At 52.5% G+C, this 11,346-nt stretch overlaps 3 protein-coding genes across 14 annotated transcripts in view; 2 read left to right on the forward strand and 1 right to left on the reverse strand.

The window, feature by feature from the left end:
* Nucleotides 1–209, reverse strand: part of UBAP2L (ubiquitin associated protein 2 like) — a 38,901-nt gene extending 38,692 nt beyond the window's left edge. For 10 of the 11 annotated variants that reach the window (XM_029936087.1, XM_029936080.1, XM_029936083.1 and 7 more), the window contains exon 1: nt 147–209. The gene's annotated coding sequence lies outside the window, so the exon portion shown is untranslated. Of the gene's footprint in view, nt 1–81 lie in introns of all 11 variants that reach the window. The other variant, XM_029936077.1, reaches the window with a different exon arrangement.
* Nucleotides 210–419: 210 nt separating this feature from the next.
* Nucleotides 420–10,881, forward strand: C3H1orf43 (chromosome 3 C1orf43 homolog). The gene is made up of 7 exons (XM_029936088.1): nt 420–739; nt 935–1,036; nt 5,307–5,424; nt 5,615–5,668; nt 6,280–6,446; nt 6,532–6,590; nt 9,986–10,881. The coding sequence occupies exons 1-7, from the start codon at nt 674–676 to the stop codon at nt 10,179–10,181; spliced, it is 762 nt and encodes a 253-aa protein (XP_029791948.1). The 5' UTR covers nt 420–673; the 3' UTR covers nt 10,182–10,881.
* Nucleotides 10,882–10,984: 103 nt separating this feature from the next.
* Nucleotides 10,985–11,346, forward strand: part of C3H1orf189 (chromosome 3 C1orf189 homolog) — a 4,576-nt gene continuing 4,214 nt past the window's right edge. For both annotated transcript variants that reach the window (XM_029936090.1, XM_029936089.1), the window contains exon 1: nt 10,985–11,290. In XM_029936090.1, coding sequence (XP_029791950.1) covers nt 11,258–11,290 — 33 coding nt within the window. In that variant the 5' untranslated portion in view covers nt 10,985–11,257. The remainder of the gene's footprint in view (nt 11,291–11,346) is intronic.

Genomic DNA, 11,346 nt, shown 5'->3' on the forward strand with positions numbered 1-11,346 from the left:
GGGGGGGGAGCCCGGCGGGGTACGGGAGAAGGGAGGGAGGGAAAAGGGAGACCGCGGATTTAAAGGGGCCGCGGACAATACCCGGCCCCGCCGCGCTGCCGCTGCCGCCGCCGCCGCCGCCAACGCCGCTGCGCTTCCAACTTTACCTCAGTCTCCTCCACACTGACACCCCGGGCCGCGCCGCCCCTGTCACGTGATGTCAGGTTCCCTCCTCCCTACCCCCTCCCTCCTTTCCCCTCGCGCGCTCGCTCTCGCGCCTTCCCCCTCCCACTTGCCTGCCTGCGTCTCCCGGCACGTGAAGCGGAAAGGGACGCGCGCGCAAGCGTGCGCGCGCTGCCTCGCCACGAGCCGCGGCGCTGCGGCTCCGCGTGTCCGCCCCGCCTCCGCCGTGTGACGCACTGTCGGCCTTCGCTTCCTGTTCCTGGCGTCGTCCGGCGTCGTCCGGCGTCTCGGCGCGCGCCGCTCGCGGGACCGGTGCGGGCCTGGGTCACGTGCTGGGGGCAGCGGGAAGGCCGCGTTCTGGTTTCCTGGGCCCCTGTCCGCCATGTTTTCGGGCCGGCCGAGCGTCTGTGTTTCCCCGTGAGGAAATGGCCGGGGAGTTTCGGGGAGCCCAGGCGCTGGGGCCCGGGCGGAGCCCCGGCTGACCCGGCGGTGGTGCGCGGGGCGGGAGGCCATGGCGTCCGGCAGTAACTGGCTGTCCGGCGTGAACGTCGTCCTGGTGATGGCCTACGGGAGCCTGGTGAGGAGACCCCGCGCCCCGGCCGTGCGCCTTTCCCGGGCTGGGACCCGTACCTGCCCCGGGAGCCCCTGCGGTCTGGGCGTGCCCCGGCGCGCCCGCGGCTGGGGACTTAGAGGGGAGGCGCCTTTTTTTTTTTTTGATTTTTTTTTTTTATCTTATTAACGACTCCGTTCTTTTTTCCTATTTCTCGGACAGGTGTTCGTACTGCTATTTATTTTTGTGAAGAGGCAAATCATGCGCTTTGCAATGAAATCCCGAAGGGGACCTCATGTCCCCGTGGGACACAACGCCCCCAAGGTAGGTCCTTAAGGCACGAGGTCGGCCTGTTCTGCCCCGCCGTCAGGGCCTAGAGTGAGGTGGCCCTCGCCTGGGAGAGGACTTTGGTTCCCCCGCGCTCGGCGGTGTAGACGGGCTGCCGCGCCCACTGCTGCGGCTCCGCGGAGTGAGGGGTGTGGACTAAGCTTGCCCGCCGTGCGGTGGGAGCTCGCTAGCCGCCCAGGCTTTGCGCTCGGGCGTCAGCGAGCCCCAGGTCCCCGAGAAGGGCTGCCTCTGCAGAGCCGCCCCTTCCTGGGGCCTCCGCCCCCGGGCTCCGTCCTTCGCGTTCGGAGCTGAAACCCGCGGACATGCGGGAAGTGAGTGTCCGAGCCCTGCGTTCCTTCCCGTGGCGTGTGGGTCTCTCCGGGTGAGATTTCCTCCGTCTCCCGGGCCCCTTACGTGAGCCCCCGTTTCCGCAGCTAAGCGCCTTGGTAGCGCTTCCGGCAACCTGACATGGAAGCCTGAGGTCCCAGTGCCGCCCCCCCACTCCTGCGTCTGTCCTGGGCTCCTGGTGCGCCCTTTGGCCTGGCTCTGATCCAGGGATCCAGCTGGTAGATTTCCAGTCTGTGCGTGTGCTGTGGCAGGGACGCAGGAGGGCCCCGGGTCGTCTTTGGACTGGCCGATTTGCTCTTCAGATCTGAGCCCACGTGTCATTTCCTCCGAGGAAGGTTTTCTACCTGCTCTAAAGTGGGTGATCCTTTTTTTTCTCATAGCATTCTATGTTTCTAGATACAATTTTGCCACAAACTTCCGTTTATTTTTGTCTGCTTGTTTAGTGCCTGCCTGCCTTCCTAGACCCTAAGCTTCAGGAATGCAGGGACCATGCTAGTTCTGGTCACCATGTAAAGCCAGGGCCTGCGTGTAGTAGGTACCCAGTAATAGATTACTGAGTGACAAGCAGGTTAGTGGGCAAACCGGAGCCAGTACACGTTTCCTTCCACTCCTGAGTCAGTGTCCTTTCAACAACCAGTGCTGCTAACCTTCATTTTTTTGGTCGTTCCTTGCTGATGTATTTCACGGAAAGGCTTAAGGAACGTGTTGTGGTCTAAAAACCCAACAGTGCTTCTTCCACATGCCCTCAGTTCTCCAGATGCCACTTGCCCTCCATGAGGGTATGGGGTTGGCTACCAGTATACCGTGATCCAATCAAAACGCTGATTACTGGGGCACCTGAGTGGCTCAGTCAGTTGAGCATCCAACTTCTGTCGGGTCAGGATCTTACAGCTCGTGAGTTCGAGCCCCATGTCGGGCTCTGTGCTGACAGCTCAGAGCCTGGAGCCTGCTTCCGATTCTGGGTGTCCCTCTCTCTCTGCCCCTCCCCTGCTCACTCTTTCAAAAATAACATTTTTCTTTCATTTACTTATTGTTGAGAGACAGAGAAAGGCAGATCATGAGCAAGGGAGGGGCAGAGAGAAAGAGGGAGACACAGAATTGGAAACAGGCTCCAGGCTCTGAGCTGTCAGCACAGAGCTCCATGTGGGGCTCAAACTCACAAGCTGTGAGATCATGACCTGAGCTGAAGTTGGACGCTTAACAGACTGACCCACCCCTCAAAAATAACATTTAGAAATTTTTTTTAACTTTGATTAATTTGGAGCTTCCTGGACTAGATGAGATTCCTTTTGCTTCAAAAAATTCTCATTTAAGTTTGCATTTGTCAGCTCTTCCTGCCCATGGGTCCTCTCCCCATGCTTTATTTATTTATTTATTTTTACATTTAGTTACTTTTGAGAGGTGAACAGGGGAGGAGCAGGGAGAGAGAGAGACATAGAATGTGAAGCAGCTCCAGGCTCTGAGAGGTCAGCACAGAACCTGATGCAGAGCTTGAACACACAAACCGTGAGATCGTGACCTGAGCCAGAGTCGGATGCTCAACTTACTGAGCCACCCAGGCACCCCAATCCCCAAGCTTTAATAAAGTCACCTTTTTGCACTAAAAAATGTAAACTAATTAAATAAATTTGCATTCATTGCTGGTGGAAGTGTAAATTAGTAAGACTTGTTTGGGAAATCACTGCGTATTATCTAGTAAGATTGCACGTGTACCTAGTCCATAGTGCAGCAGTCCCACTCTCAACATAGGAAATTAATTTTTCACCAGAAGACGTCGAAGAATATTCCTGGGGGCACCTGGGTGGCTCAGTTGGTTAAGTGTCCAACTTCGGCTCAGGTGATGTCACGGTTCCTGAGTGTGAGCCCCGCGTCGGGCTCTCAGCTGCCAACACAGAGACTGCTTAGAATTCTCTGCTCCCCTCTTTCTCTCAAAAATAGATCAAAGGTTTAAAAAGTTTCTTTTAAAAAAAGAATATTCATGTCAGTAATTGTGGTACTTCCAGAAGAAATTCTTAGTCTGTACGTTTACTTGAGAATGTATCTTTAACATTTAATTTTGAGAGAGAGAGGGAGACAGAATCCGAAGCAGGCTCCAGGCTCTGAAGTGTCAGCACAGAGCCTGATGCGGGGCTCGAACCCACAAACCTGGAGATCATGACCTCAGCAGAAGTCAGACGCCACGCAGGTGCCCCGATTCTAATGTTTAAAAAAAAAAAAAAAAAAGTCACAAATGTGAGTGTATCTCAAAAACAAGCTGGGTAGAAAAAGCCAGAAAGCCACTCAGGAGACTGTCTACCATTTTGTTCCATTTCATTTATATGAAATTCTAGAACACACAACCATGTCAATAGAAAGTACATGATTGTTGATTGGAGCCAGGAAAGAAAGGTAACTGCAGAGAGACACGAAGAACGTTTTGGGGTGATGGAAATACCGTATCTTGGTTGGAATGTTGGCTGACTGGGTGTATTCACTTGTCAGACTCAGTCCACACAAATTGGTTGCATTTTATTCCATGTAAGTTCAACCTCGTTAGAGTATTTAAAATTTTAAAATAAGTTGCAAAGGATTTCAAAAAGTATTTTTTCATTTGTGTGAAGTTTGAAACTAGGCAAAGGTAAACAGCTTATTCGGGTTGATAGGTGATAAAACAGTGACGAAAAGTAAGATTGTTGACAAATGAAGATTGGGGGGTTGCATTCAACCAACTAAGCACACGAGGCTTCAGTCTGGTTCAGGCATGTTAGGTTATGGACAGGATAGGGGATGCGGATGTTCACAGTTTTCATATTTAAGATGTACATAACATGTATTCCAGGTATGATATATTTCACAGTGGAAGTTTCTAAAAAGTTACAAGAAGAGGGGCGCCTGGGTGGCTCAGTCGGTTAAGCCTCCAACTTAGGCTCAGGTCAGATCTCACGTTTGTGGGTTCGAGCCCCGCGTCAGGCTCTGTCCTGACAGCTAGCTCAGAGCCTGGAGCCTGCTTCCGGTTCTGTGTCTCCTTCTCTCTCTCTGCCCTTCCCCCTCTCGCGCGCGCGCGCGCTCGCTCTCTCTCTCTCTCTCTCTCTCTCTCTCTCTCTGAATCAAAAATAAATAAAACACTAAAAAAATTTTAAAATAAATTTAAAAAAAACATTAAAGAATTACAAGAAGAATCTGCTGGGGCTCTGGCTGCCCTCTTAAAGTGAGAGAGGTGACCATGGAGTTATTACCAGGGCCTGATTCAGGATGGCTGGAGTAGCCTCCGGAATTTTAGATCACGGATGTGAGCTAACCCGCAGTTAACGAAATCAGGTTGATGCTGTAGAACTTGAAGAAATTCTGGCAGGTAAAAGATCGCGCTTAGAGGGCTGTGTGGCTGGCTCTATCTGTTGAGCATCCGGCTCTTTGTCACGGCTCAGGTCATGATCTCAAGATTTGTGGGTTCAATCCCCACATGGGGTTCTGCGCTGACAGTGCAGAACCTGGTTGGGATTCTTCCCCCCCCCCCTGCCCTCCCCTGCGCGCGCGCACTCGCTCTCTCTCGCTTGCTCTCTCTCTCTCTCTCTCTCTCTCTCTCTCTCACACACACACACTCACACACACACACACAAATGCGCTCGCTCGCTCGCGCTCTCTCTCTCTGTCTGTCTGTCTCTCTCTCTCTCCCCCTCTCTCCTTCCCTCCCCCTCTCCCTCTCTCTCACTCAAAATAAACTTTGAAAAAAATTTAAGAAAGGTCTAGCTGGAGGTGTGCAGTTTGGGGAAGTTCTTAGAGAACGTGCTCCCATCCTTAAATGGGTTAGTCTGACTTGGCAATGTTATCAGCCAGGTGAGCATTTTTTACACTTCTTTTGTTGTTGCTTTGGCCCATTTCCAAGTTGCTGGGAAGCAGCATTCCGGATAAGTGAGTGCACGTTCTTTCTTTGTGTGAACAGGACTTAAAAGAGGAAATTGATATCCGGCTGTCCAGGGTTCAAGACATCAAGTATGAACCTCAGCTCCTCGCCGACGGCGATGCAAGATTGCTGCAGCTGGAAGTGCAGGGGGGTCAGAGTACGTGGCGCGTTCCGGGGTGCTTGCGGGGGCTCCCCCGTGCTCAGAGCTGCTCTGCCCTCTGGGCCCCTGTGGCTGCACTGTTGCAGACGCGCGGGAGATGCAGGGAGGCAGGCGGTGTGTCGGCTTGCTCTGCGGTTTGGAGACTCTGAGGGTTATGCCCATGACCAGTCTCTCTCTCTCTCAACAGGTTGCTACAACTACTTGTACAGGATGAAGGCCCTGGATGCCATCCGGGCCTCTGGTAAGGGCGGCTTGACAGGACGTTGAGGGTCCTGAAAGGTCACGGGGAGGGAGGATCCCCTTTGTATATATTAGAGCTTATGCTCTTTCTGCCTCCTTGGCTCAGAGGAATTTCCTAGATCTGGGAGAGTACTAGGTTATGTTGTCTAAGGAAGTGGTGGCAGCACACTCTTATCTTCAAAGAGTGAATTTGTTTCCTTGTTTAGACCTTTAGTTTCATGAACTGGATGGTGGTGATTTGCTTGTTTTTCTACAAAACACAAGTGGCATACGCTTTTTCAATAAGACCAAGATAAATGGGTCTTGAATTTTTTCTCTTCCATGATCATTGTCGAATATGTTTTGTGCTGAAACGTGGTTTCTATCTTAGAGCCGGGGTGAGTAAGTAGGGGGGTAAACGGGAGGGAGACACTGTCCGGCCCATGGGTGGAGCCTCCGGTTGTGCCAGCAGCACCACGTGACGGCTCAGACTCGCCGCTGGACCTCCAGTGGTCTTCATTCCATTAGAATTTCCCCCCAACTCACTCGTTGGACCCGTTTCTAAGTTTGGGAGATTAACTAAAAAGACTAGCGAATGGCAGAAGGGTTATGGCTGTGGGTCTCTCTCCTCAGAGATCCCGTTCCATGCAGAAGGCCGGCACCCCCGTTCCTTAATGGGCAAGAACTTCCGCTCCTACCTGCTCGATCTCCGGAACACCAGCACCCCCTTCAAGGGCGTGCGCAAGGCGCTCATCGACACCCTGCTGGACGGCTACGAGACAGCCCGCTACGGGACAGGGGTGAGCGGGGCGCCCCTTCTGCCCTCCGGGGACGGAAGGGCGCCCCGGCCTGAGGGAGCCCCGCTCCTCCTTCCTCTCCCCTCAGGTCTTTGGCCGGAGCGAGTACCTGCGCTACCAGGAGGCCCTGAGCGAGCTGGCCGCCGTGTAAGTGGGGGGGGAGGCGCCCCAGCGACGTGCCCGGCGCGCGCGGTGCTCACAAAGTCACGGGCGAGCTGGCCCGTCCTGCCTTGCGTGGCTCTGCCAGAACACAGGAGGGGAAGCCTCTGCTCCTTTGTGTTTCTGTTTGTTTTTAGTTCAGCTCAGCAAAATGTCAGAATTAGTGTGACATGTAGACCAATAAAGGGAATAAAGTTGGGGAACTGGGGGGCTCAGTCAGTTAAGTGTCCGACTTTCGCTCAGGTCATGATCTCACAGTCTGTGGGTTTGAGCCCCACATCGGGCTCTGTGCTGACAGCTCGGAGCCTGCATGGGATTCTCTCTCCCTGTCTCTCTGCCCCTCCCCTATTCATGCTATCTCTTTCTCTATTTAATCTTTAAACTTTTTTTTTTTTAATTTTCTTTACGTCTTTATTTTATTTTGAGAGAGACAGAGCGTGAGTGGGGGAGTGGCAGAGAGAGAGGGAGACACAGAATCTGAAGCAGGCTCCAGGCTCTGAGCTGTCCGCACAGCTGAAGTTGGAGGCTTAACTGAGTGCCCCAGGCACCCCAGGAATAAAGTTGGTCAATACAGAGATTTTTTTTTTCTCTTTCAGGTTCCAGTGTTTTCCTTTTATGTCTTGGTCTGCTAAAAGTAACGCTTGCCACCCATTTTTATCACCGCTCACAGCTTTTGAAACCTTGTTTGAAATTGAGGGCATCACTAGAGTATCAGCTGCTGAGTTTTGTGTTGTGCGAACCATGACTTTTGTCTGGCAGGGTTAAGTGTGCACCAGCATAGTTTCGTGATGGTGCTCATACAGGTGTTGAAAGGGAGGCGAGGGAAAGCCAATGTAGGATACAAAGTTAGTCACCAAGGGCGCCTGGGGGGCTCAGTTGGTTAAGCGTCCAACTTTGGCTCAGGTCATGATCTCCCGGTTCATGGGTTCGAGCCCCGCATCAGGCTCTGTGCTCAGAGCCTGGAGCTGCTTCAGATCTGTGTCTCCCTCTCTCTGGCTGTCCCCTGCTGGTGCCGTCTATCTCTGTCTCTCAAAAATAAAAAACATTAAAAAGGAAAAAAGTTACCAACTTTGAAAAGAACCATCTCAGTTTTCTGCCGTGTAGCATATGGCTCTTTCTGAAAGGATAAGGGGTGTGTCTCTCCTGTCTCATCTCCTTTAAACTACCTTGATCCAAACATGAAAGGTCCTGTGACAGCTTCTCAGGAGAGGAGTGAAAGCAGGGGAGGATGAGGAAGGGCGCTCAGTCTGGAGGTTGGGCAGGAGGCCTGCTCAAAGCCTGGCTTCTGTGAAAGACAAATACCTTCTGATTGTAACTCAGATGAGGCCTCGGAAGTCCTCAGGTTCATGGAGATGGAGACTGCGCGCCAGGGCCCGGGGCGTGTTACTTAAATGGGGACAGAACTTGGGTTTTGTAGGTAAAAAGAGCTCTGGGGGTGATGGCAGGGCTGGCCACACAGCGGGGTGCGCGTGCCTAACACTAGGAACTGCAAACGTTTAAAAGCGGTGTGTTTTACCACAGCTTTATCAGAAATCCCGACCTGGAGGGCGCCTGGGAGGCTCGCTGGGCTGTGCGTCCAACTCTTGGTTTCAGCTCAGGTCATGATCTCTCCGTTCGTGGAATCGAGCCCCAGGTCGGGCTCTGAGCTGACAGCACAGAGCCTGCTTGGGATGCTCTCTCTCCCTCTCTCTCTGCCCCTCCACTGCTCACTCGCTCACAAGCTCTCTCTTTCTCTCTCTCTCAAAATAAATATGCCTAATAAAAAATAAAATCTTAAAAAAATCAGGGTACCTGGGTGACTCAGTCAGTTGAGGGACCAACTTTTTTTTTTTTTTTTTTTTATGTTTTTGATTTAGTTTTGAGAGACAGAGACAGCGCGAGCAGGAGAGGGGCAGAGAGAGAGGGAGACACAGAATCTGAAGCAGGCTCCAGGCTCTGAGCTGTCAGCACAGAGCCCGACGTGGGGCTCGAACCCAGGAACCGTGAGATCATGACCTGAGCCAAAGTTGGACACTTAACCGACTGAGCGACCCTGGCTCTCCGAGGGACCAACGCTTGATTCTGGCTCTGATCATCATCCCAGGGTCATGGGGTCGAACCCTGCGTTGGGCTCTGCGCTGAGTATAGAGCCTAAGATTCATTCTCCCTCCCGCGCGCGCGCGTGCGCTCGCTCACTCTCTCCCTCTCCCCCTCCCCTCTCTCTCCCCTCTCTCTCTCCCTCTCTCTCCCCCTTTGCTCCCTCAGTTACTCACATGTGCTTTCTTTCTAAAGTAAAAAATATATATATATTTTTAATAGCAATTAAAAAATAAAAATTCAGTCCTTGTGGGGCATGTGGCTGGCTGTCAGTAGAGCATGCAACTCTTCATCTCAAGAGTCATGAGTTCAAGCCCCCCATTGGTTATGGAGATTACTTAGACAAACTTGTAAAAATTAATAGAATTCAGTCCTTGATTTCTGGTTTCTAGAGAGTTCAATGAGTCTAGTGAGTAAGAGGCTCTGAAGTCTGACACACTTCGATTTCTACCCCAACTCTGTCACTTAATAGCTTTGTGACCTCAGGCAAGAGGGCCCTCAGTTTTCTAACTTGGAAAATGGGGGTGTTACTACTCTATAGAGATCTTGGGATGGCAGTAAGTTAGATATCGGTAAAGTGCCGATTTAACGTCGTAAGTATTCAATAGCTATTTCTGTTCTTATTTATGGTGTTCCGTTTACAAGGGACTCTTTAGATTGGCAGTATTTCCATTAGCGGCATAGACACACGAGGTGAATCAGCAGAATGAAAGTTTTCTTGGGGTGCATGGCTGGTTCAGTCGATTGAGCGTCCGACTCTTCATTTTGGCTCTTCAGGTCATGCTCTCCCGATTGTGGGGTGCCTGCTTGGGGTGCTCTCTCCCCCCACCCCCTCTCCCGCACGTGTATGCACGTGTGTTTTCTCTTTCTTAAAATAAACTTTAAAAAATAGTTTAAGAAGTTTCCTTTATAGTGATATGAAAATGTGGAGCCAGGGGCAGTCAGGTAAGCACCCCACTTCGGTTTGCAGTTTGCGGGTTTGAGCCCCATGTTGGGCTCTGTACTGACAGTTCAGAGCCTGGAGCCTGCTTCAGATTCTGGGTCTCCTTCTGTCTCTATGTCTCTCTCTCTCTCTCTCAAAAATAAACATTATAGAAGAGAAAATGCTGAGTCAGAGGCAGGGACTCTGGAAAAAGTTTTTCTCTGCTGCTAAGCTATCAGATGGCCTTTTAGTAACTACTTTATAAGGACAGGGACAGGGACCATTTGTGGCTGCAGCCACATTTACAGAATGCCCGAGCCTTGCATTGTATTCCTGTGTCCGTCCCCAGTCTGTGCACTGTCCTGACCTGCCCTCTGTCCTCCAGGGTCAGAGCGCGGAGCGGGACCTCTCAGAGACAGCACCAGTCAGCGGCCAGAGACCTCACCCAGTCTCCCGAGGTCTCCCCGACGGCCATCCAGGTGACCTACCTCCCCTCCAGCCAGAAGAGCAAGCGTGCCAAGCACTTCCTGGAGCTGAAGAGCTTCAAGGACAACTACAACACGCTGGAGAGCACCCTGTGACGGGCCGCCGGCCGCGGGCTCTGGTCCCTGCAGTCCCCGGTCCCTGCAGTCCCCCTGCACCCGCGGCTCTTCGGGCTCCTGCCTGGGGGACCTTCTCCGACCTGTTCTTCCGACCGGTTCAGAGACTCCGCTACGACTGGACTTCCCCGTGGTAGCGCTTTTTTCTGGAGTTGAGTTCAGATGTTTTTCTTAATGTTTCCATCAAGGCTTCCTTAAAAATCCTCCCTTGGTTTTGATTATCGTTCCTTGGCATTCCCCCTCCCCCGCCCCTTTCCCAGACTATAAATAATCCGAAATTGTGAGGGTTGGGGGAACTGGGCCTGGCGTACCCCGTGTCTATGCCTTCATACCCAGGCGAATGGGGACCGTTTGTGTTGGGGACATCTTCGAGTGGTTGGGAAGGCAGACGCGAGCTGCGGGGTGTTGGCTCGGGGAGGCCCGCAGGCCCGCGCGCTGCTTGCCTGGTGCTCCGAGTAAACCGGGGCGCGTGGGGACGGCACCCCGACCTTCCTGACGTGCAGGATCTGCCTCAGCCTTTCCTTGCGTACTGTCCTGAATAAATGGAAAAGGGAATGTTGGCACCTGACAGAATCCCATCCCCCCTCTTTTATTGGGGGTGCTGTGGGACAGTGAAGGAATGGTCAGACCAATGCATTGCTCGGACGTTAAAAACTTTAATAAAATGAACAATTAAAACACATGATTCAGTCCTTTGTAGTGGCCTTTTGATAAAACAGGCGCAGGATATGTTCTTGGACCTAGCAGCATGGGTGCTCCTTGAGACCCCACAGAAGACACCCTAAAATTGGGGCATGCTCTTTGCTCCTAGAATAGCCTGTGTGGCTAACGGGAGGGAGAACTGGGACTTGCTTCTGGTCTCCAGGGCAACAGGCCAGGTGACCAATCAGCTCCTGGGCCTCCAGGGCAACAGGCCAGGTGACCAATCAGGTCCTGAGCCTGGGGTCATTGTTCAGCTAAATGTGTTGCTATGACTCCTGAAACCCAATTGACGGAAGGAAGGTACGGGACAGGAGCCTGCTTCGTGTCCTGGGCTTGTGTCCTGCAAGTGTGTGGAAATGTCTGTGGAAAAGGCCACGAAAGTAGGAGAGGTGTGCAGAGCTGGAGGGAGGGGGCAGGCCAGGCAAGCTCCCCAGATGGGTGGCCG

The sequence above is a fragment of the Suricata suricatta genome, chromosome 3, assembly GCF_006229205.1.
Source record: "Suricata suricatta isolate VVHF042 chromosome 3, meerkat_22Aug2017_6uvM2_HiC, whole genome shotgun sequence".
In the NCBI taxonomy this organism is placed as follows: domain Eukaryota; kingdom Metazoa; phylum Chordata; class Mammalia; order Carnivora; family Herpestidae; genus Suricata; species Suricata suricatta.